Source organism: Dermacentor andersoni, chromosome 1 (assembly GCF_023375885.2).
Source record: "Dermacentor andersoni chromosome 1, qqDerAnde1_hic_scaffold, whole genome shotgun sequence".
Lineage (NCBI taxonomy): Eukaryota > Metazoa > Arthropoda > Arachnida > Ixodida > Ixodidae > Dermacentor > Dermacentor andersoni.
The window spans coordinates 261,815,793-261,841,679 of NC_092814.1; the positions used below are offsets into that span (position 1 = coordinate 261,815,793).

A 25,887-nucleotide genomic window follows, 5' to 3' on the forward strand; every position below is an offset into this window, starting at 1 on the left:
AATTGCACCTAACAGGAAGTTCAACTAATATTCATCACTACCGTTAGCAATTATTGCTATTTCCATCAGGTATTCGACTCAGTAAAAACAGGCACATCAACTAGTAACCAAGGTTACTGTTAGAGAAAAAATGTTTTTAATGAATGCATAATATCGAGAATTATTGCCTGCTTTGCTCCTGGATGCCATGTTTTTTATCGCATGCATGAATCATGTCCAACAATTAGGTTAAACGTAGAATGGCATTCGAATGTTCAATCATGTCGTAGCTGGAGACCAAAAATTAGGTTTAAAAATTCCAGCCATTGAAAAGAAAGTTATCTACTCACATAACATTTTGTATTGTAACCATATTTGCATTGCACTGTAGCTGCAGCTCCACCTTTAAGTGGAAGGCTATGACAATGATGGTGCGAATTACAGGCCATTCTTTTCAATTCAAAATATAACCACCAAAAAAATGCATCCTGTGTTTTGAAAGTGCAAAGTGCCAGTAAGAACTTACATAGCCCTCTCATCCCTAAGGGAATCTCTACTTGTACGACTGTCCCTGCTATCCGGTCTTGAGGGCTGAGTCTCTCGCTCCCATTTATCCTGCAAAAAAAAAAAAAAAAAAATGAGCAAGGTTTACTGAAGGCACATTTCAACATACCGTAAAATTTCGAGCAAGTGCCCCCCTCATGGTTAAAGGTAATCCCAGGAAGTTTGCAGGGGGGACCTTGCTCAGTCGCGGACCGAAATTCTAAGGGCTGCCATCCCAAAGAAGGTTTTAAACTCCTCGGTTAGCCAAGAATGCGGCAGCCAGAGAGCTAGGCCTATACAGTCTCCCAGCAATCACAGGCCGACGGATGCTACATATGATCGCAAAATCTCACGTGTCTTGCGCTCAATTCACATGTGACACTTCGCACTTTTGACCAAATCACCGACTCATAAAGGATATGGCTACGCAGACACCTGGTCATAATGAAGTGTCACTTCGGGAGAAGTGCGGATAAATTTTTCTCGTGAAATTGATGATGTTATGTATTTTAATATGCAATTTCGTCAAAAATGCCAAAAAAACTGCAGCCACACGGTCCAGTGATAATGCATGAAGCGGTGAACAGGGTGCTTGCTTAGGTGGCGCTAATTTCCAATTAACACGAAAGTGGGGGAGGGGGGCTTGCACGTTTAAGGGCGCTTGCTTGGAATTTTCCAACACATTCGTCTGATATGCTCTCTGATCAGAGACAGAATCCAGTAGAACCCCACTGTTACGTTCCTCACTGCTGCATTTTCCCGGCTGCTACGTCGTTTTCATCCGGTCCCGGCACAGCTTCCATAGGATCCAATGTATAAGGGACCCCGCTGTTACGTAGTAGCTGTGAAAACGTTCCCGCATGATGCGTTGCAGTCCGAACCCGCCTGGGCTAAAGTAGGCAACGCGCTCCAATCGCCATTTTGGCTTTTGACGATTTTTTACCGGGCTTGGCCGTGCTTGGCTATGGAACTGGCTGCAAGAAGCCGCACGCCAGTTTGAGAGGCCGCCACTAGGTGGCCATTCGTGAAAAATGCTCTCACTATCATCACTGTGATTACGGTCACCGCATGGTTTGTTGGACGGGTCGACTCACGGAGGAAGGAAACTCAGGAGAGGCCCTGACGTCACTCTTTGTGACGCTATAGCTAAAGGGAAGCCGGAAGTTGGCGTTGCTCATGGCGTTGCTCCGCGTATCGGGCCAGCTCTCCTCTCTTGTTTGCATTTCTCGCGAAACCACGCCGCGCTGCGCGCAACCGGGCTGCTCGGACGCATGCGCTCCGCAGCAATACTAAACAATCGTTAGCACGTTAGCATGATTACGCCAAAGAGGGCAAAATTTCCCACGGATATTCCTTCGTCCGTTGCCATTGCCGTGGCGCGGTGACGACGAGGAGACGAGCCGCATGATGCCGGGGGGTTGCCAAATCCTAGCTTTGGAGAAGCCGTCGTGGCTCTGGACCTCCTCTGCAGATACGTCGCACCTCACAGCAACGCTGACAGCAATGCGGCTTTCCAGGCTATTGAGAAACGTGTGGCGATTTCTAGCGAGCGAAAGAAACGGCAAGCCACCATTCTAGACTTCTTTAATTTCTAAGCACACTCTGTGGAAATAAATTGTCTATAGCTGAAGCTGCACTTTTTTCATTCATTTTCGGAGCTTTCCTCACTGTTGTGTTTTCCCGGCTGTTACATTTTTTTTTCCTCGGTCCGGAGAAAAATGTATGAACGGGGTTCCACTGTATACATGAGACCAATATTAGGTTGCAATAAGTGCTCATGGTTAAGACAAAAGACAATCCTGAGCAAATAAGAGGTTCATTAAGCTACTTGTAACTTTTGCTGTCAGTGTGCCATTCAGAGGCTAAAGATATATAAATTGCTAAGCTTTTCAATATACAATGAAACCTTGTTACCTCAAACACCACATTAACAAATTTTTCAGAAATTCCCTGCTGACTTCTCATGATTTAAATAACAATTTTTTAATACTACGAATCTCTGAATACTTCAGTTTCTTGTCATGTTAACACCACCTCAGTACTACAAGCTAATACTCTGACATCTTAGATTTCTGTGTATCCTTCACGGCAGTCGAAACAGTAGGCTAGCAGAGAAGGTGCAGAAAGTGGACACCGTGGTGTATGCGTTCGGAAAACCTGAGATGGCGTCCAACTAAGAAAAAAATAAAAAGAAATAAAAATAAAAATGCAGAAGCAAATTTTTTTCTTTGAACCTACTGCGGAGGCAACGAAGTATCAGCTTTTGCGAGTAAATGCTCCACCCAGAGAAGTGTCACCTGGCAACGGAGGCGTATTCTCTTTCTTCTTTCTGTAGGCATACTAGCTAAGCACGCAAGGAAATGCTACCTCCATAGTAGCGGTGCTGCCACACAGTCGCACTTAGCATTTCTCAGATGGTGTCGTTTACGCGCGCTTGCGATTTGGAATAGTTCAGGTGTCCACCTCAAGTGAGAGAGTTGCGGTGTCCACTAAGGGAATGTGAAAAAAATCAGCAGAAAGAAAGAAACATTGCTCTTTGGAGGTTACATGGAGCTTTATTTTTGTCAAGTGTTCTCAGCGTCACCATCTGTTTTGTGTGCATCACTCTTCTATATAAGAAGAGTGGAAAATCTATGGAAAATATTGCTACATGCCTGTGGTATTTGATTGAACAAGGTGCGCAGGCGCCATCACTCAAGAAAAGAGGAGGAAGTACGAACTGCCCTCGCTCTGCGAATCTAACCGGTCAGGGCTGCAACCGCTCTTGTAAATATAACCTGTAAATAGTTGCTCGTCTTACTAACTCGTCCTTCGCATAACATTATCAACAGCTTGGGCAGACACGCAACAGCGTCATTTACGTGGATAGCTCAAATGGTGACAACTTATGAACAGATGGGTTGATGGCAGACTGGCTCAATTTTGGAGGTTTCACTATACCAACCTTTCAGAATAACGAACAATTTACCGCGGTCCCCTACAGTTTGTTGACGAGATTTTACTATTTTTCTTCTTCAAAGCAACTAGTTCGAATAATGTGATTTGCATAAAACATTGACGCAAGCCACACATTCACAATTTTTTTTTTTTATTTTACTAGCAATGAACAGTTTCATCCCTTGGATCGGTAGTTTAAGAGGACTGATACAGTCGTCGACCAATATATCCAGCACCGATAATCCGGACATCCTCGGTAATTCGGACAGCTTTAAAGCACCGCGAAAGCACCTCAGACAATGTGTAAAGACGACCAATATTTCTATCCACCTATCCAGCAGCCTTCCATCTGCCAAGCGCTCATACACAGGCAAAAGGGCCTTTGCCACGTCCGCTGGCAAGTTATACTTGTGCCTTGGTTGTGGCTCACCTTTTGCTGTTGCCGCATTATGACGGCACCAAGAATCCTTGCCACTTGGGCACAGGCTGTGGTTAGAGCAGCTGTCGGTTGACGCGACATGGTGGTACGTTGCCATTACCGCTCTCTGCATGGCGTCAACATCACCACAGTGAGACTTGAGTGCTCGACCATAATAGGCACTCAGCCTGTTGATGAGGTCTGCTGTGAGCCTCCCCTTGCACCAAGTCCCCGCATGCCTTCACTTTTGTGCTTCTGGAGCAGGTTTCGAAGCGCTGCACCCATACGTTTTTGTACATGATTGATGCAGTCTTCTTTCTGAACATCTACAAAGCCGTACACCTTTGCATCCTTGATAGCATTAAAAGTGCGGCTGTCACCGTCGCACAGCATGGTTGTGTACTTTACTTTGTTAGAACGCTGGAACAAGATAATTCCAGCCTCAACTTCCATTTCGCCAGATTTACAATCACGTGTTCTGCTGGCACTGATGGGATTTCCTCCACCCAGCATACTCATCAGAGTCAGGTGTGGGTCCAATTTCACAGCCCAAACAAAAGTTTGAGAGCACGACGTAGTCCAGGATGTAGCCGGTAAATAGCTCCGCCACTGCGCCTACTCCTATATGCGAAGAATGGCCCCGCGTCATCCAGGTGCCATCAAAGTACACAGCAATGTTGCCTTTGTGTCCAAAACACAAGTTTTCGTAAAGTCCAACCGCTTTTTCTGCGCACTGCACCACAACAGCCTCAGCTGCACGCGTCGCACCGGGGTTCAGAGTTTTTTTTCAAATGCCGCTGAAACGTCTTGTTGTGGAGACCTCGGCCAGACAGGCCCATCGCAGCGAAAATGTCATTCATGGCTCTCTGGCCGTTACCTGTTGCGAGCACCGCACGCCCGGCAAGTATATTAATTTCAAACGGGTTGCATTTCTTTTCACCCTGTACCCGTCGCGAACTCCACTCAGTCGCTATCTCACCGCACCTCTCGCAGATTAGCATCAGTTTCACTGCGAGGCCGTACTCGCGATCTCCTGTCACCATCTCCGCGCGTCCTTGACAAGTCTGGCAGCGCAAAAAGCCAAGGAGGGAGTTTATCGCACGCATGTCGACGGCAGTAAACGCTGCCTTACGTTCGTCTCTTACTGACGCTGCCGCGCCGGCGAGTTCCGTGAATGGCTCCATCTTTCGCGTCGTTGCTGCCGTCGACGCAAGCCGCTCGAGCGTAGCCTTTTCACGAGCGCTTGCCTCCCTTACGTCGCTGTCGGTGACAGTTTTCGAGTCAATTCTCACTCGGGCAGACACTTCAGACTCGTCGGGTGCGCTGTCCACCGATGCAACTTCCAGCGAGGCATTGTTTGGTTCTCCGCGGCAGGGCGGTTGCCCGTCCGTGCGTCGGTCGGCGAGTCTGGCGTCCGCAGGCGTGTTGGCTGCACTGTCCAGCGAAGCATCGTCCAGCGAAGCATTTTCTGCTTCTCCGCGACAATCGGGCAGCTGACGATCCGTAGAAGTAATGGGTGCACTGTTCAGCGATGCGTCGTCCAGCGATGCATTGTTTGCTTCTCCGCGGCTATCGTGCGACTGCTCGTCTGCACTTGCTCCTCGTCGGTCGCTGACTTCAGACGGAAAAGACGACGATTCCCCTACTTTCTTCTTCGTTTTCCTTCGTCTCCGGCCGAACATATATACCGAATGGTGCTTCTTCGGTCCCCCTGGCATAGTTCCGTGCAGTAGCGAGGGCTCGCTCAAAATGGCGGCATGTGCAGCGCTCATGCCAGGGCAACCGGCCTAAGCCTATCAGATGGTGCCATTCGGGTCACGTGCTTTTACCGACCAATCAGAAAGCGCGTTGAAGAAAACTCTGCGCTTGTTTTATTTTACTGCGGCTGGCACATGGTGGCTGGCCGAGAAGATGGGAAGCCGGACGCGCGAGCTTTCAAACAAGACCAAGATGGCATAGGTGCGGCTTTTCGTTCTTGCGCGGCGCGCGGTCGTAACTAGCGCTGTTTGTCCTCAATTTAAAGGGCGCTTTCAGAAACTACACTATTTTAAATCGACATTACGGCGCAATTACGCATCAGATTTAAATGGAAATTTGCTCAAAGGTGCAGAATTATGCCATGAATCCAAAAATGAAAAGATTGAAAATCGGGCTTTTTGACCGATTTTCGGTCCCAAAGAGCCATGTCTCCCCTTAAGCCATTCTGTGCTTGTGTGTTTAGTATGCATTCCAGACTGCGCTCTGCTGGCTCCAGGAAGTCTTTCTCAAGAAGTTATCAACAGTCCACATGAAATTGCACCAGCGGTGCACTTGCACTCCGACTCTGAATGAGCCCGGCTCAAGTGAAGGGCCTGAACTACAGCCTACGACAACACGCTCAAATGCGGACATCGTTGATGGCCTGCTAGGTTGCGGTGTGCCAATTCCTGCCGCTGTTACATTTGAAGACTTTGCAGACGTCGTGTGCCAAACTGAACGATGACGAAACACTTGAGCCAGTTCACGATCAAACAGCGACTTCAGATGATGATGATGGTGTGCCGTGTGCTCCAAAGCCTTCACATGCGGATGACTTGAGCCTTTGCAGTCCTTGCATCGGCGTGCAGAGACAACACAAAACTGGCAGAAATACAGGTGGACTAGGTTGCATGTAAGTGGAAGTGCGTGCTGCAATGACTTCACTTCCTTGCACCGGGCATTAAGATCTTTTTGATATGTTCGTTTTTTTTTTTTTCAGACATTCAATAGTTTGGACTTATTTACCCTATTTACTCAAAGTAGGCTGACAGTCTTTTTTTTTTTTTTTCACATTATCACATACCAAACTCTAGGGTCGGCTTACACTTAAGGATTTTAAGAAACGAGCCAGTTTGTAATTGAAAATCATAATGGTGCATAGCTAGCACCATCTAGAAAAGTCAATATCGCAGCCACTGTTAGCCACACTAGCACCTAAGCAGCTAATTGAAGCACATGAGCGACGTCGCTATTTTGACCTGCATCTTATCGGCATGCGGCGTGGCCCATAATGTGGCGTTATCGTAATGGCACCAAACTGGAGATGCCACTGTAGTGTCGCTTTCAGACATAAAGTGGTACTAGCCACAGACATATCATCAAAGGTACAAGCCAGGCAGGAGGGACTTTACCATCAATGAGAAAAACGTCCGTCATTGGAGGGGGCAACAGGGGACGCTTTTTGCGTGTGCCGCAACGAGATAAGGAAAATAAGCGCATGATAACAGAAAGGAGTTGTTCAGAGATGGCACAGCGTTTCGATGCGTGCGAGCCGTGTCGCACTGTGTATGCACGGCGCGCGCGTGGTCTGGGCTATAGTGACAAGGCTAGCAGCGAAGGTAACAGTCTACTCGGCATGTTTATATTAAATGTTTTCATTTTGTGAACGCTGTCTACACCTTTGTTCGGCCTACATTCGAGGTAGGTTTTTAAATTTATTTCTGGCTTTGGATATTCAGTCTGCTTAGAATCGAGGCCAGCCTTGATTCAAGAAAATATGGTTCATTCCCCGTGGAGTCCAAATTATCAATCATCTACAATATTCAGGTATGCAGGCTTTTGCTCAGTGTTGTCCTTCAGTCTACTTCAACTTTTGCAATTGTTGAGGTCATAGGAGCAGTTCATGTTCACCTGTTGTGATGCAGTCAATGGCCCTAAGTGAGACCTTGATTGCGCAACGCCGGCAGTTAAGAAGTTAAAGACAGTTAGCCTGTGTTGCGCCAACTCAAGAACATATTTTTGGTCTATCACTTTCGGAGATATAATCACCTTCGCAAGATTTCTTGTAACTCGGCAACGAACGTGTCAAAGTAGATGACAGACAACATTCTTGCCACTGTGTGCAGATAGAAACCTTGGCATATGGCAAAAGCTCTATCAGTTGTACACGCTGACACATCCAATGCCAAGTCCTGTGAAAGCTTGCGGAAGTGATAGTACAGTAAAAGCTCGTTAATTCAGATTTCTAGGGACTGAAAGAAATGTCTGAATTATGAAATCGACAAAAGATAAACGACTTTCATCAGCACATCTTTACTTCTAAAAGGAATCAGAAATGATCGCCTGCTTTCTCGCAGAAATCCACGCAGATACTACCGCATTTAGTAGAATCTAGGCCAATCCCCGAAAGTCCGAAGCCAGGAAAAAACTTACCACTAATGTAGGCAGAACAAAAAAGCGAGGCAAATGTTCACAAAATGAAAACAGCATTTCTTGAATATGAACATGCCGAGGCGTAGAACTCATTTTACGCCATCATCGCTGCTAGCCTTGTCACTATCTTCTTTATCACTGTCACCTCATTGTGGCACATGAAAAATGTGTCTCCAGTTGCCCCTCCAAGAACGGACGTTTTTTCTCATCGATTCCGAAGTCCAGCCTGGCTTGAACATTAGATGATGCCTCTGTGACTAGCACAACTGTTCACTTGAGAGCGGCACTATAGTGGCATCGCCTGTTTGGTGCTATTATCATAATGCCACATTCCAATACAACACAGGTCAAAATAGTGACGTCGGTCATGCACTCTAGTTGGCTACTGGAATGCCACAGCTAGTACCTGCGATATTGATGGCACTAGCTATACACCATATTTCTCAACCTCAACAAAAAAAAACTGGCACATTTTTTTAAAAAATCCTTGAATATAAACCAACCCTAGAGTTTGGTACATGATTCATCGAAAAAACTACCCTATTAATCCGACAATCTGATTAACCCAGAAGTATAGTGAAGCTTAAGAGTTACTAATGGTATGAACAACTAAAAACTTGCACGAACTCCAATTTTCACAATGAAATTTCGAAATTAGGCATTGTTTGAACAAGCACTTGTTTTGTTTTCACCAAGTTTACAACTCCGCCTAAAACTACCGATATAACTAGACGCAAAAAAAAAAAAAAAACACCGATATCACAGTAATTGTTACCTAAAATACTTGACAGTGCAATAAAAGACGTGATATCAAGTGCCTGCACATCAAATGATTGAGCTAGAAATGAAAGCACTGCAGATGTTCTTACTCTTGCCACTCTCTGATCGTACTCTCTTGTGCTGGACCAGGCTCCCATAGTATCTCTCTCACGTTTTTCACGCTGCTGTTTGTCCTCGAAGTCTCTCTCTCTGCAAAAGAGAAGTGAGAAATGCAGGATTTCTATATTATATGACAACAAATTACAAATGTGTATGAAATGGGACAGCCGGTTGTGACGAAGTCACTAAGTACAGGGGATAGGAGTTTTGAAATTGTGGGGTTCTCCTCCGTGCTCTTGGGACAAAGGAACGACAACACAGTAGAGCAAACAATCACAAGGGCATTTTTTGCACCTTTCATAGATCAATGCCTGCTAGCCGAGTTGCTACCCACAAAACATCCCGATGGGCGCGCGACAAATCTAAAAGTCCGACTCACCGCGACCGGATAACGAGCGAATACGATCGCCCCATGCTGGATCCCAACGCCTCGTCGTTCGCATGTAGTCACGCGAACGGTGGCGCGTTCCAAGGCGGCCACGCGAGACGGTCTCGCAGAAGCATGGATTGGCGCACGCGCGGCACGGCACGTCCGTACTGCTTGCTGTCCCGAACCAAAGAGGAAGCGCCTTGTCTCTCGACGCCCAAATAACCCCGCCTGTCGGCAGCGTTAGCAGCGCAACACTCGCGCCATCTCTCGTACTGCGCCTCAACCACTCCACCCGCCACGGGCGCCAGGCCACGCGAGCCGTGCGGGAAAACAACATATTAGGGGACACGCGAGAGTCGCGCATCCCCACAAAATATAATGGTGTGGACGGCTTGTAACGTAAATCGTCAGAGTCAAACCACCGTTATATCAGCACAACGACACTGCACCTTGAACAATTTTCAAAACCTGCACACCTGAAAAATGTAGCTAAAGCAACCACTCCTACTTATATCTCACTGAAAGGATCACCAGTGCAGCAAAGTATAGCTCAGACCACTTGTAACCACTTATAGCGCAGGACCGGATATAATGCAGCCTTTCCATAATATTGTTTACCTTCTCATCTCTATGCTAACGCATACCACTTATAGTGTAGCCTCGCACAACAAAATACCTGTTATAACTTGGTTGCCAGTAAATCCCCAAAGATAAGCAAGGCAGCAAGCGCGCTTCTCAACAGGTCAGGCTTGTGAACAATGCACGCATCTCAACAAGGCGTGCCAGCAGAAGGAAGAGCGACAAGGGCTGTGAGGAGGAGGAGATGTGGAGCAAGAAAATGAACCAGGAATGCAGTGGGGAAAATTAAAAATACGGTTGCGGAAAAGGTGCGTGCGCACTCTGGCTCTTTACAGTTTACGTGAAGAAAGCAAATATAGTCGCTGACTGACTTTTTGAGACACTGACGGGGTCATAAATATGGTCACAAATAGCTGCGTGTAAGATCGCTGCCTGCGACTGCATCCGTTTGAAAGCGGTAGTGTGCGCTCTGGACTGGGCAGCGAGAAGCACTCGTCATACGACTCTAATTCAGACGACTCAAATCAAAGGCATGGCTCTGATTCGGAGTAGCACTTGCGCACTTTGTGCTCTTCTGTGTACTGTACACCCGGCCAATTTTTAACAGTATCGCGCGACCATCGACCCGCGTTTGTCAGCACCTTATCACAGCACGGAGCGGAGCAATAGCCAAAAAAAGCTCACATGTACACATGCGCGTATCTCGTTTCACCGTTCAGAGCCATTAATAAGGTACTGACAAGCATGCGGGTCGATGGTCGCGCGATACTGATAAAAACTTGGCTAGGTGCACATGCGAGTCGCATTTAAGTAAATACAGTCACCATTGTGCAACCAGGCAAGTCGCATTTGTTTCAAGGTAAGGGTGCTTTCGGTACTTTTGACATTGAAAAAGATTTTTTTTTTCATTTTTAGAATTCATTAGTTGGAGGATCGACCTATACTCCGGTCCGACCTATAGTCCGGTTTTTTTGGTACGTAAGAAGCGAAGAATACCACTTTTTGCTCAAATACTTTATTTGCTCGAATTTAGGCCGGCCCCGATTCTAAGCCGACCCCCGAATGTCCGAAGTCAGAAAAAATTAAGAAAGCTTACCTCGAATGCAGACCGAACAAAAAAGTGGACAGCGTTCACAAAATGAAAACAGCATTTTATTTAATATGAACATGCCGTGTTCACTCTGCGTTATCATCGCTGTTAGCCTTGTCACTATAGCCCAGACCACGCAGCCTACGGACGTGCACAAGCTCACGTCAGTGCGCCCATGCATGGGCAGACAGTGCGGCATGGCTTGAACGCATCAAAATGCGGCGCCATCTCGGGTAACAGCTCCTCTGTTATCACGCACTTATTTTCCTTATTGCTGCCATCTCCTCGTTACAGCACATGCAAAAAGACCCCCTTTTCCCCTTCCAACGACGGACGTTTTTCCTATCGATGCCAAATTCCCGCCCGGCTTGAACATTTGGTGATGCCTTTGCGCCTAGCACAACTTGTGGGGTTCTCCTCCCGTACTTTTGGGACAAAGGAACGACAACACAGTAGTGCAAAGAATCACAAGGGCATTTATTGCACCTTTCATCGATCAATGCCTGCTAGCCGAGTTGCTACCCACAAAACATGCCGATGGGCGCGCGACAAATCTAGAAGTCCGACTCACCGCGACCGTATAACGAGCGAATATGCTTGCCCCATGCTGGATCCCAACGCCTGGTCGTTCGCGCGTACGGTCACGAGAACGGTGGCGTGCTCGAAGGCGGCCACGCGAGACGGTCTCGCAGAAGCATGGATGAGCGCACGCGCGGCACGGCACGTCCGCACTGCTTGCTATCCCGAACATAAGAGGGAGCCCTTGTCTTTCCCGCACCCAAGTAACCCCGCAGCAGCGCAACACTCGCGCTATCTCTCGCACTGCGCTTGTACCACTCAGACCGCCGCGGGCGCTAGGCCACGCGGCGAAGCCGCACTGCAAGAGCTATGCAGGAAAACAAGATATCAGAGGACGCGTGAGAGTCGCGCATCCCCACAATCTTTTCGTTTGAAAGTGGCCCTATAGTCGAATCACCTATTTGGATAACCTCACGCTATGGACCATGCCACACGCCAATACGACACGTGTCAACACAGCGACGTTGCTCGTGTACTTCAGTTGGCTACTGGCACAGCTAATAGCAGCTGCAATGCTGACTTATCAAGACGGTTGTTAGCTACGTACCATAATTATCATTTCCAATTACGAACTGGCACATTTTTTAAAATCCTCGAAATCTAGGCTGACCCTAGAGTTTGGTATATGATTATTTGAAGAAACCTATTGGCCTAGATTTGAATAAATATGGTAACGGTGGAGTATATTGAAATGGTTTGGTGAAGACTGTCCCCTGCACCCTTGTTAGCTTATATTGGGTGACCATGAAAACCTTCCAACTCAAAAATCCACGAGATTTGAAATGCTTTCTATCTGATGTCTTATTACCAGGTGCTTGGTTGGGTTGAAACACTACTACACAGATTGCAGTGATGGACAATTACATTACAATCACAACCAACTCGGTAATCAAAAGCTTCGAACCTCAATTTGAATATTGTACTAAGTTTCCCTAAAGTTGCATCAGTCTAGGAAAGTTTTACTGTGCATATTAGTAGGTGTTAGGCACAAGAAAGGAGACTACTTAATCGACATAAATTTTTGAATGTACCTATTCAGTCAGGGTTGCTTCTGCATGAGTTGGCATGCCGAAGACTAGGCATGCAAGAACACTCTGGTCATGCTTGCACTGACTGTGTGCAAATGTCTTTACATTTTACAGGTGGCTTAGTGATAACCTTGTCAATATTGATGCATTACAAAGGTTCGCCTACTGCTTCAGCCTAAAAAGTGCTGGCCAGCAAATAGTTCATGCCCCTGGCTTATTCATGGATGCTTTCCTCATCAGTTGACACTGCAGCGCGATTTTCAGGCGGCTTTATGGAGACTGCTGCAGGCACCTCATTACAAGTGCCAATACGCTCAAAATTACAACACTTCGTTATCTCGGTTATCTCGAAAAATCGAGGACACCTTTCTATGTGCAAGTGCTACCACGAAGCCCACCAGCCTTACACTCTTTTTATGCACCGAATAAAATGTCAGGGCCGAAAACCTGAGCTGGTTTATATCCCTGGTATGTTCTTATTTTTTCTTTAATACCTTTACAAAGAGCCGGTTTAAAAGCTTTTGTTGAAAAGCTGGTCAGTAGCGGCAATTTTTTTTAGGAAGAACTCAACTTTTAACTGCAATTTCTGCAACTTTGAGTATCTAGGAAATATTTTCCAGGTTTTACAAATTAATGAGGTATTACTGTATCTTCAACCTTTGTGGAGCTTTCTTTGCATAAGCTTTATCAAAATATTTTTTCCCTCTGAACAAAAAGGAACAAATCAGTTCGATAAACATGAATCCGAGATTACGTTAGCCTATTTGATAGAATGCCGGTACACCAATACCTACACTCACTTCATTTCAAATGTCCACACACGCAACGTTGATGAAAATTGACCCTTATTCAAAGAAAAAGTCAATTTTTTAATTAATGAATTCATTCCTCAGAAACGCATTATATAGAACTCTCATGCTCCGTGGTTTAACGCGCGTCTGCAGCACCTACTGAACAAAACAGAAAAACAAAAAAGACTATTCTGGCGGGCCAATGCAACTCAAACGGCCGAACGCTGGCACGCTTACGCCACCGCTAAGACGGATTATAAACAAATTTCGCCTAAAGCAAAACCATATTTCAACCAGTACATGCTCCCGCTCCTTCTTAGAGATAATCCGAGGAAATTTTGGAATGTGGTCAGCGAAATAAGCCGAATACAGTAGATCTTCGCGATGATTACAACACTCCAATACACCAGAGCGACTGCTGCAAAGTGTTAAATGATTTTTTTGCCTCGCGTTTTTCCTCTACCTTGCCAACTTTTTTCCCTCATCCTTGTACATCTGACTTTTTACCCATGGATCCAATACTCATTGATTCGGTTGGTTTGACATGTTTAATTGAAAAACAGAAGATTTCATCTTGTTCAGGTGTCGACAGCATTACAATGAAGTTCTTGAAAAGTACATCTACCTGCTCATCATTGATTCTTTGCGAAATCTTTGAACAGTCATTACAGAGTTGTACCATCCCTCCTGATTGGAAGGTGGGGAAGGTGGTTCCATTGCATAAATCAGGTAGTAAAGCTTCAATACTTAAAGGGACACAAAAGTGAAAAATCATTACTTCTGCATCAGTAAATTGCCTTTCTACAACACCAAAAACACCACTCTTACAACGATAAGACGTTTGGTAAGCCAGAAAAAGTGCAAGAATGAAATAAGGGTGGCGACGCCTACTTGAGTTGCCGCACCCGGTGGCTGTGACGTCTTGGATATTGATGCCGTCTTTTAGCGCCTACTAATTATATATAGCGGTACAGATTGACTAAATTGTGTTCTAAAGGAACTAAATATTAAACATGGCAAGTTTCGGGAACCTTTACTCATCCAATGCGGCCCAAATGCGAAAACATACTTTGGAATCCCTGACGTCATGCTGACGTACCGGCGCGAAATTCAAATACTGATACTTGAGCATATTATTTATTCTCATCTTATTGCCTTCCTTGAATCTAACAACTTTTTCAATTCATGTCAACATGGCTTCAGAAAATTTTTTTGCGTGTGAGACACAGCTATCTTTCACTGATGATTTATTTCACGCTATGGATGCTAATGTTATTCTGGATTGAGTTTTTTTTTACTTTGCTAAGGCGTTTGACACTGTTTCTCATGATCTATTATTAATTATACTCGGTGCTCTTAATATTAACGATCAGGTATTAGGCTGGACTAAATGTTTTCTTTGCAACCGTAGTCAATATGTCTCAGTTAACGATTATGACTCTCTTCTTGTTTCCGTAACTTCTGGAGTACCTCAAGGTTCTGTGTTAGGCCCTCTACTGTTTTTAATTTACATTAATGATCTTCCTGATAACATTACCTCCCATATAAATCTTTTCGCAGATGACTGTGTGCTTTATCGTTCAATTACTAATCCCTCTGATGAAGCACGTTTGCAATCGGACTTGAACGCAATTTCTTCATGGTGCAGCGAATGGCTTATGACACTTAACACCACTAAGGAAACACCTGTGTATCTCCAGCCGTCGTCCTGAATACACCCCTCGCTATGCTCTTAAGGGGGGACCTGGTGCACGAGCAGAACTTTATTGTTATTAACTCTAGAGAGTTGAAACTTACAGCTTATATTCAGTTTAGTGAGCTGATTGCAAATATGTAATCAGTTTTTTTCTATGTTTAATGAAAAAAATGTTATGCAATCTTTAGTATAAATTTGGGATGTGACTTTCAAGAAATTTATTGTACTGAGAGACCTAAAATTAACTGGGTATGTTTTTGAATGTTTGAAGAGTGCACATATAAAGTTTTGTATCTCTACCTACATATTAGCCAAAGTTATCAAAATTTGAATTAGCAACTTTGGAAGAAAATTTTTTGTTGTTACTTCTTGCAAGATATGAAAAAGTTGCATTGCACTAGCATACTATATTATAGTTTTCTTGCACTCTCCAACTGTTTAGCATTCAGGAAAAAAAAATCGTGCAAATCAAAGAACTAGCAGAGACACAGTGCACATCCCAAATCTCCGCGCGTGCGAAAATCGTGATCTGAGAAAAACGCAAAAAACAATTAGCAATGTGAAAAATACTTTGTATGGGACAAAATCATAGAATTCACCACTGCAATGAATCAGAATGCTCCTGGAGAATAGTCCGAAGCAGGCTTTTCTTTGAGTCTCTTCTTGACGGCTTCCTGGAATGCTGCCGATGATGTGCGCTTTCTGTCTGCGTTGGCCACACGGCGGCTGTCTTTCTCGGATGCTCGCCTACTGCCTGCGCAAGTTTGTTCCACGTGCAGCTCACTGAGTATGTGCGAGCTAGAGTGGTGGCTTCCGAGGTTAAACCGCATAACAGCTTCTGCCACGGCAGCCTCAACAGCAAACAGTGATGCATTCTTTTCTTTTGGCGCCAGGCTCCAAATGATCGAGCACAGCGATTCACTGGCATTTTGCGTCTTCACTCTCTGGCACCTCTGCAAAGAGCTTCTTATCAGAAAGGCGCTCATACACTGGCCGCAGTGCATTGCTTACACCATATGGCAGATTGTATCTGCTTTTTTTTTTTGGGGGGGGGGGGGGGGCTCATTCTTGGCAATTGCTGCATTATGTTTGCACCATGAATAAGGGCCGTGGGGACAAAAGCTATGGTTGGGCTTCTCATCAGTTGAGGTTACGTGGTAATATGTAGCCCACACTGCTGTGTGCATCTCATCCACATTTCCCGAATGTGATTTGAGCGCCCAACCATAATAACTTGTCAGCTTATTTATGAGGTCTCCTGTCAGGCAGCCCTTACCACTGATGCGCTCACCTTTTTCCCCTTTCTGCTTCTGCACAAGATTCCGCAGCGCCGTTCCCATGCGTTTCTGCACGTGGGTTGCGCAGTCTTCCTTTTCCACAGGTATGAAGCCGTAGACTTTCTTCATCAATGGCACTGTATGATCTGCTGTCACCATTGGAGAGCATGGTCGTGTACCTCAGGCCATGAAGGGAAAGAGAGCGCTGAAATAAAATTAGTGCTGCCTCCACCTCCATCTGGCCTGCCTTGGAAGACGTGTTCTTTTGGCATGAATGCTGCGACTTCCAGTGAGCATAATCTAGGGTTTCTGCAAGTTCGCTGGTCCGATAAGGTCGTCAGACGTCACTGGTAGTTCTGGTGCATCTTTTCGCTGCACCGCGCGCTTTCTTTTACATTTGCCAAATTTCTGCACTGTACGGAATTTCCGTGCACTGTTTGGCATCTCGACTGATCACGTCCACGCTGAGCGATATTTCAGGCAAAATGGTGTGCCGGCGTTCCCGCGCTCCAATCACAAGGCGCTATTTAGTCACGTGATGGTCGCGGACCAACAGGATGGTGGGATTCTGTCGTGTTGTTGCCTGGTTGCTCCCTCCTGAAGCAACCTTGAATGCCTGTTTTCGACGGGAAAGGGAGCGGGAAGCACACGCTTTCCAACGAGACCAAAATGGCGGCGCTCCATTGATCGGTTTCGAAACTGTGAGCGGCACAAGATGGGGTGTTTTCGGTGAGTCTTGCAGATGAAAATGAGCGTCTCGCGTGATAAATATGGCATTCTGTTGCCCAAAGACGCATTATATCGCGTTAATGTTTTGTCGACAAGCGCGTGATGACGTTCAGATTGCGAAAATAACAAAACTGAAAAATTGACTTTTAAGTGATTTTTTTCGTCTCCAAGACCCGTGTACCCCTTTAACCCTTTCGCTGTCACGGACGTACCGGTACGTCATCGTGCTTCCCCCCCCCCCCCACAGTGTCACTGACGTACCGGTACGTTCTCTATCGCGCGTTCAAAATTTCGCGCCTGAGCTCAAAGCTGGCGCTCCCGGACTTGGCCACGCCATCTGTTGACTCATCCTACAAGTTCGTATTTTCGCCCCGACCTGTGTTAGTACATGTATTGAAGAGTACGGTGCGACTGCCACGCCCCCCTCTCTTTTTGCTGAGTGGCGCGGTGGCTCCACGTTCGCTGGATCATGCGTCGCGCGCGTGTGGTTATGGGTTCAAGGGTTGTTCTGCCATCTACGCCGGTTTGAAGGTTTTTATTTTTCTTCAGTTGGTGCGTCTGCTACGGCGCGTCAAGTTCAGGAGCACGCGTCGCCATTGCCTCTCCGAAAAGAGTGACTCGATTGCGCGCAGTCGTACGGCCGGTGCTAGCCCGAAAGTTTCCGTCTCGATGCGTAGCCGATGCCTCTCGACACTGGTGAGAATAGCAAGAAAGTGGCAAGACGACTCTGTGAAGGCCGACGATACGGAGAAAAACAGATGTAGATAGCAACCAACGTTTTTAATCTGTTTGTTGATAGCAACAGCAGCGCTGAGCCGGCTGAGGCTGAGCAACGACAGTCCAGTATGGCATCGCCGCCAAGCAGACGCTAGGCGGCGCCGGTAGTCCAAATATGGCGGCACCTGTGGAAGCCTCAGTGCAAAGGTCTGTAGGACGTTAATCAGACCTAAACTAGAATATTCTTGCTCCATTTGGGATCCTAATCAGATAACCTTAATTATTTCTTAATTCTGCGAGTGTCCAATGAAGAAAGACGCCAGCGTGGTTTGCAAAGCAGACAACTGCGGTCTGCTGTGGTTGCCAGCTTGCCCGCTTCTGCAACAGCAACCAATGGTGACCCTTTCAGTACGGCAACAAATTGGAGGCCTGTTTTCATCGAAGGGGCCCGTGTGACCACCTCAAGCAGACCCGTGCTTCTTTTGTGTTTGTGCGTTTCTTACAAGATGGCGACAACCAAAGAATTCAGAAGCGGAATGGCGAAACTTCGAGCTTTCGAACGATACCAAAAAAAAAAAAAACTTCGAACGATACCAAGATGGTGGCGGGAAAGAGAATTAGGGCTCCACGAACTGCGGTGATTTTACACTATTTAAAGCTGTTTTCTCGCCCTGCGCATAGATTAATTAATTTTCTGACACAACGCAGATTACGCATTGCAGATATCGAAATGCGTTGTTTCCAAAAAGTTTTTTTTTTTTTTTTTTTTTTGTCTTTTTCGGTTTTCGCTATCTGCTCCCCACGTCCCCCCTTAACCAAGAGCAGCCAGGAGTGAGCCCACACTGACAAGCATGCGTATAGTCCAACCTTATGTTAGTGTGGTTCGAGGCTAGTTGAGCATTGAAAACTAGTCTAAATTAGAGCGGATGGCTACAACACCAAGAAGCAGGGTGGCTAAATTTTAATTCCTTTGTGGGCAGCCACGGCAGGTCATGAGCAGACGATAGTCATCTTCCAGAATTACTCAAGTATTACCAATATTTTAAAGCAGATTGCCGCTTCCTTCAGCCTGTTTATTTAATTGCATAACAAGTATACATACACAGTAACAGTACAAAGCACACAGATCCAAACACCCTTCTTGATTGACGACCGCTACAGGCCAATAGCTATGCGTATGGGAACCTGCCAAGTACAAAATAAAGCATCCAGAAAAGAGTGAGCAGCAGGCTTCTGTTGAAAAGAGGGCTTCAGAAAACTGACTTCGTGCTCCGCATAAAGGCTCTGTGCACCACGAACGACAGCAAGACTTGGCCAAGATTCTCACAGCAACATATGCTATCCGCAAACTGTATTTTTCCACCAAGCCAAGTGACCCCTATATGTTTACGCCTGTTTAAAGGGACAAGAGGGTGAATCTAGAGTTTTATTACTGTGCTTTCATAGCAGTTTTACAGCCAGTTGCAGTCCAGGAAGAAACCCGAGCTGAAATAAACTAATGATTCTATTCAGTTCTCTTTCTTCTTGCACTAATTAGTGGTCCTCACGGCAATTCACTTGCGTTATCACCAACAACGGCCAGGCGTGAACAATGGATGATAAAGGAATAGAACTAAGGGAAATGAACCAATATATTGGCTCTCAATTTATCTAAGACAGCTTTCATATTTAATGAGTGCAGCTAGCAATTTCTGGAACATTCCTAAAAAAAAAAAAAGCAGCAAGTAAAATTAATCAGATGCATGGCAAGCCGACGTTAAATTTGAAAATGAATAGACTGCAGCAACAAATCAAGGCATGCTCACTTTCTAAACGAATCCCCACGTGAGCGGCAGTCAAAAGGCACATCCTCTTTGTCTGCCCTTTTTGGAGGGAAATCCAACCGCTGCTCGTAGCTGGGAGCATTCCTGCCGAAGTCGGCAACCTGGCCACCATAGTACACAGGTGCCACAGATGGTCGCCAGCTGTCATATGGGCCACCTGAAAGGTAAAATTGAAGTTAAACAAGATTCACAAAGTTGCAAAGTGATAAACTAAACCTTCTTTCCTTACTCCAGAAATTAGTGGCACTCTTCCCCTGATTTCACACTTAGATCCTCTGACACTTATAAACTTCCCCACCTACGCTTTCTTAGCACTCGCTAGTTATGGCGTGAAAGAATGGCCGTCAGATTACCGTATTTATTTTTAAGCGCCCTCGATTGTAACGTGCACCCGTTTTCTGGGACCAAAAAAAAAGAAAGAAAAGGAAAAACACCCTCAAACTGTAACGCGCACCTGTTTGCCGTGACCTAAAAAAAAGTCCTTTACAGTACCTCACACCACATTCTTTCATACAGAACTACAACTTTCATTTGGAAAAAACAAAAGAATGACTCCCCATGCACTAATATTGCAATAAATAAAAAAAACTCAGTTTTGCTCGAAAGGGGAAGCATCGATTACGATAGCAAATTAGTAGACAGCCATACGAAAAGTAAGGATAGTAGTTTTATCGGCCGTATAAGCTTTTAAACATTCGATTACTAACTAAATTAGCAAGCATGGTGTCATACGCGCGCAAGCAAACATGAACACGTCTCACTCAATGACCACGGAAACTAAAGGCTGGAGTGAGAAAGTGCAGTAACAGGTCTCGGAAACTACGCGACGAGAAAGTAATGGGGAGCGCCTACATGTGTAGACTCTCCAGTCGCAGACTGCTTTCCAGAGAGGGGCCGCGCAGCCACGACATAAGTAGCAGCTGCCGGAGTAGAACACCTCTCCCGTTTGCGCCAGTCCGGCATGCAAGTTTCACGAACTCCGAACGGCCATGATGCGGCCCTATTTCCATTTATCTCTGCACATGTGATCGCTTTCCTTTTAATTACGGCATTGTGATGAACTCGGCATGTCACTGCAGTCAGCACCTCCATGCTGATAGAGCAAACGCAGAAAACAGGAAGACGGACGGTGCACTAACCTAAGCCAATGGAAGCATTGCCTAAGCACACATACTACAGCACACGGAGAAAGCTACAGTAGCTAGGCTCGAAGCGCGTACAAGGCGGCCATTTTCAAATGCCAATGGCAATACAGTAACACATTTATGGCCGTACTCTATTCCAGCACGCATGCAAATTTTGGACCCGTTCTATCGGAAAAAAGTGCACGTTAGATTTGAATAAATACGGTACCTACACTACTGCTGTCCAATTTTGGAGGCTAAAGGTGCAGAGGTATGTGCAGAATGTTCTTTGTTGCCTAGGCAACCCCTGCACCTCTGTAGTTTCCCCTATGCTTCCCCAGACTGCCTTCCACGTTACATTTTTCGTCCTTGTCCATTTGTTTTGCATTTCCTCCTTTATATTGCCCTTGCTACTCTGCCCTGTGCTGCTGTACATTTCATTGCAAAACACACCTGCTGCCTCACTTGTCAGCGGGATTTTTCTAGCAGCCATATTACAATTGCCGACCAATGATTCGAACTCAACAGGGATCGCCAAGAAGTCTGAATAATCGGGAGACAAATATGAGATCTACCAAAAACAAGGAGACTTTCCCACAAGCCAAAAATGCGTTAAAACTTAACTGCACAGACATACACTTCTCTGTGACTTAGGGTGCTAGTCTTAATCGATTACTTTTGAGGATACATCAATTTCGCAAGATTTCATGTGACCCACCCGGCCTTGAACACAACTAAGTATAGACTCTTTTCACGAAGTAGTTTGCTTTAGACAATCAAGGTGGCAGCAGTGTGCCACCAGTTGCCTCAGGTCAAAATGCATGAATGCAAAGCCATTACCATTTCTGCGCTGCTACTGTGCAATCAGCTGTCAGAAATGCAACTGAGTGATTGCGAACACACTGTTCATGCTGCAAACTTCATTCATGCTGCAAAATTTTGAATGGTAGTAGGAGAATGTGTGCAGTAGTTAGCTGGGAAAATAGTGACTGGGTTTAAAAAGTAGAGTTAACCTATGTGGCCAAGTTTATGGACCAGTGCTACACAAGGATTGCCTGTGGCCCTTCACAATGCAGAACTGCCCTTGACAAAAAATAACTCCTCCAGAAGCATATCAACTTCAAGAAAAGCACTTCAACCGCGAAACGTCGGTAAGTGTGAGCAACGTTTCCTAAACAGCGACAAAGGGAGTCGCGCCAATTCTCAATATTACAAATTTCTCACATGTTATCTACACACATCCACCCAAGCTAACACTCAAGCTTATGCCCATTCTATCACCCACACATTAAAAATAAGTGAATGGGCACACATTTTTTAAAACACTGTGCCTGAACATGGGTGACGGACTACACTAACAGCCCACGAATGCTCGAAGCAAACGTTTCGCGACGATTGAGTAATTGAGTGACTAGCAACAGGTCTTTGCTACAAGCTATTACAAAGTACAGAACTCTACCGCAACCAAGCACACCTACGAGCAATAAGGCAGAAAATAAACAGATAAGGAGCACACCTACAAACATTACCGAGTTGGATACACGCCAAGCCACAGCTTCAGAGTGATTGAGAGATAAAGAACAAAGAGCAAAAGTGACAGATCCAGACTTAATTCACAAACAGTAAGTTTGAAATGCTTGGACTACATTTACAGCCCTGCATCCAGAACCAGCACCGTATACGCTGCTGGCACCGTTTGTACAATGCAAAATGAGCTCTGAAAACGCAAGCATGTCCTCTGAAGCTGTTGCCATAGCTTCATGTCATCCACTCAGTCACCATTCACGATATCCACCAAAACAGAGGTATGCTGACCCACACCAGCATCATGCACATCGATTGTAACATGGAGAACACCAAGGGATCAAACATGATGGCACTGATGGTATTGCCATGACGAGAGTCTAAAGAGCCAGACTCGTTCCTGTCACAGTGTGAGAAAATGGTGTGCTTTCCGTAATGCCAAGAGCACTGTTAGCCGGATGCATCGCTCGAAAAAGAGTCGCACGAAATGTTGCTAAAATTATTGTAAAGTAATAGCTTGAGAATTATGTCCCTGGTATAGCCATATATACACTGGTTTCTGAACAACTACTAATTTTGATACTTCCGATACACAAGTCTTCTGGCTTAAAAAATCTTTAAAAAATTGACTTTTTGTAACAATTTTTTTCGCAATCTAGACGTCCTAGAGATGCTATTGCTGCAATCATTACGCGTTCTGACGAGTACTCATTTTGTTATTGCGCTCTAAAGTCAGCGTCATCACCGCTTTCGCTCGCAAACGCCCCTCGCAAAGAGGCGAATTCAATGCCTTGATTTTGGAACCATTCGAAAGCTGGATTCTTCTACATTCCGTTTTTAGCGGAAAAAGGGCACCAAGTCTGGCTACTCTGAAGGTACACGCTTTCGAAAAAAGGGGAATACTCGCACGGCATTGGTGCCTTTGTACCACGTGGGGAAATCCTGATCTCTGATTGGACGACCGGGAGTTTCGTTTCTCCAGCAATGTGAGATGCCATGTTAGGCGTGGTTTACACGCAGTCTAGTGCGCCGTAGCAACGTAACTGTGGCTTGCGGTCAACGAAAGTTCACGACGGCTCATGCTTTCGGGAAAAAATGCAAGCGATGTTCTTGGATACCCAAGTGGCGTCGGATGAATCGGCAGTGACGGCAGCCAGCACAGCGACATGCGCCAGCGAGCGAACGGCAGCTACCGAAGCTATGGCCGCGCACGCGATGCCTGCGGCCAGCAACACGTCGAGGGCAATGCGCGTTGACATGCTTCTCACCACAGAAGCCGAACAAGTGGCAATTGAACGTCGCGCGGAGGAGGAACGACAGAAGCGGTATTCTTTATCAGCTACCCGCCGAAAGCAGTCACTTAAGGGGAGACACGGCTCTTAGGAGCCGAAAATTTGCCCGAAAATAGAGTTTTCAGAAATGTCATTTTTGTGTTCCTACTACCATCCCACACCTGCCTGCAACTTTTTATTTAAAAATACCTCGTATTGATGGCGTAACAGCGATTCAAAGATTCGTTGGCACACCCACAGCCCTTTAAATTGTGGACAAATTGCGCTTATTTCGGCTGCCTATAACTCGTGAATGGCTCGCTCAACCGCGGCCATTTTGGTATCGTTGAAAAGCTCGCGCGTTTGGCTTCTTTTTATCACTCGGTAACCAACCCTGCGCTCGCCGCCTTCACAAATAAAACGAGAAAAAAAAAAGCGAGCATAGAAAGTCGTCGTTGACCAGTTAGGATCACGTGGCTACGATGGCGCCATGTTATTGGCTTAGGGCACTCTATAGGAAAATTTGGCTGGTAGAGGCGCCATTTTGTCTTTGGTTACGACCGCGCCACGACAAACATGCCTGGAGGACCGAAAACATTCCAGACTGTATCAGTTCGGCCGAAAGCGAGCAAAAAATAAGAAACGTGCTAAGGGCACCGCATCGTGGGACACTGCAACGGATGAGCAAGCGACTTTCGTTGCTAAGGCACCTGACAACGGCGATGGAGGTGATAGTGGTCCAACATTGAGCGGCCCTGGAACTGATGAGCAAGTGACTCGCGGTGCTGGTGCATCCGAAAACGGCGATGTATCGCGCGACTCTACAACGGGTCAGCAAGCGATTCGCAGCTATGCTGGTGATAGCGATCTGCAGACCGACGGCATCCTTCGCGCCGACTCCAGCCGTGTGATAGTTGCGGCTCGCAGCGATGCAGGTGATAGCGTACTGCAGAACGACGGCATCCTTCGCGCCTACTCCGGCAGTGTGAGAGTTGACACTAGAACTGTCACGAGCAGCGAAATAGCTCAAGTGAGTGCCCGTGATCAAGTCACGCTTGACAGACTCGAGTCGACGCCGGCAGCAGCGCGAAAGACTGCTGTTTTCACTGATGCAAGCGACGCATCATCGGCTTCAGTTGTGGTCATTGCAGCTTTATACGCGATTGTTGACATTAACCTTGTCAATGTGCAGTACAGGCGGCTGTTGCAGAAGCTGTGCTGCATTTTAATGCCGGCAACGAGTATGCAGCTGCAGCAGTGCTAGCAGAGCTGGACATGAACATAACACCCACTGGTTCCAGCAGGGCAAAAGGAAAAACTTGTGGTGGAGTACAAGTTCTACCAAAAAAAGGGCAGCATCACTTGGCAGTAAAAAAAAAGCACCTTGACAGCATGCATCCTGACTACTCCCCTGGTTCATTTTGAGATACATCAGTGGGGGGGATCTGTGAATAAACGGAAATATTTTTGCCCGTTTTCTCAAAGCAGTTTTCTGATGGTGTCATAGCCTTGGAGCAACAATATATTCAGTTGTGCTTATCCTACAGCAGTAATTATTTATTTGCCAGAAAGCGAATTGGTGAGTGAAGTAGGCCTAAAATATGAATAAATATTATTACAGAAAATATCTAAAAATAATAATTTTTCCTGGCAGCTGCATTTGCTTTTACTTTGAAAATTTTGACATGCTCTAACCTTGGTCAAAATTCGTGAAAAGCGTTCATTCTTGCCTGGTTGGACCCCTGTATCATCTTTGATCAATTTAGTATTCAAGCATTCGCCGTAATCAGCACGAACATGTCCTGAAATGTTTTTTCTCGTTTTCTCAAAACGACATTCTTGATGGTAGTGTAGTTTTGGAGTGACGGCATCTCTGGTTCTACTTATCTTATTGCAATAATTCTTTTTTCGTCAGAAAGGTGGACAAATTGGGAGTGAAGTAGGCCTAAAATGTGAACAAATATCATTACAGAAATTTTGAAAAAGTAATTTCTCCAGGGTTTTACTAGTGCCTTCTGCTTACAAAAGTTTGACATGCTGTAACTTCGGCATAAATCAGTTTAGAACATTCATTCTTGTAGCACTGCAACCTGTGATCATTCAACATCATGTTCATGTGCCAGTCTCCTTCATTAACAGCCAGCATTGTAGAGAGAACTTGCCTCCAAATTAGTCCATATAAAAAACCATGAATTGCTTATATTTTGAAAAGTACTAGTTGCATGGGAAAACCGATTGCATATTTGAAATCAGCATGTCAAAATACACAAGTGATGGAAGTTTGATCAAAATGTGGCCACAAATAAAAAAAAGAAAATTTCAGTGGGGTGTCCTTGATGTCCTGCTTGTTTTTTAACAACGTA

General features: G+C 45.7%; 1 protein-coding gene across 6 annotated transcripts in view; it reads right to left on the reverse strand.

The window, feature by feature from the left end:
* The window catches only part of LOC126548145 (uncharacterized), a 239,071-nt gene that overhangs the window by 108,453 nt on the left and 104,731 nt on the right, over window positions 1-25,887 (reverse strand). For all 6 annotated transcript variants that reach the window (XM_050196263.3, XM_055063733.2, XM_050196266.3 and 3 more), the window contains exons 12-14: window positions 19,588-19,762; window positions 8,917-9,016; window positions 506-594 (exon numbers count right to left, since the gene is read on the reverse strand). In XM_050196263.3, the coding sequence (XP_050052220.2) occupies window positions 506-594; window positions 8,917-9,016; window positions 19,588-19,762 (364 nt within the window). The remainder of the gene's footprint in view (window positions 1-505; window positions 595-8,916; window positions 9,017-19,587; window positions 19,763-25,887) is intronic.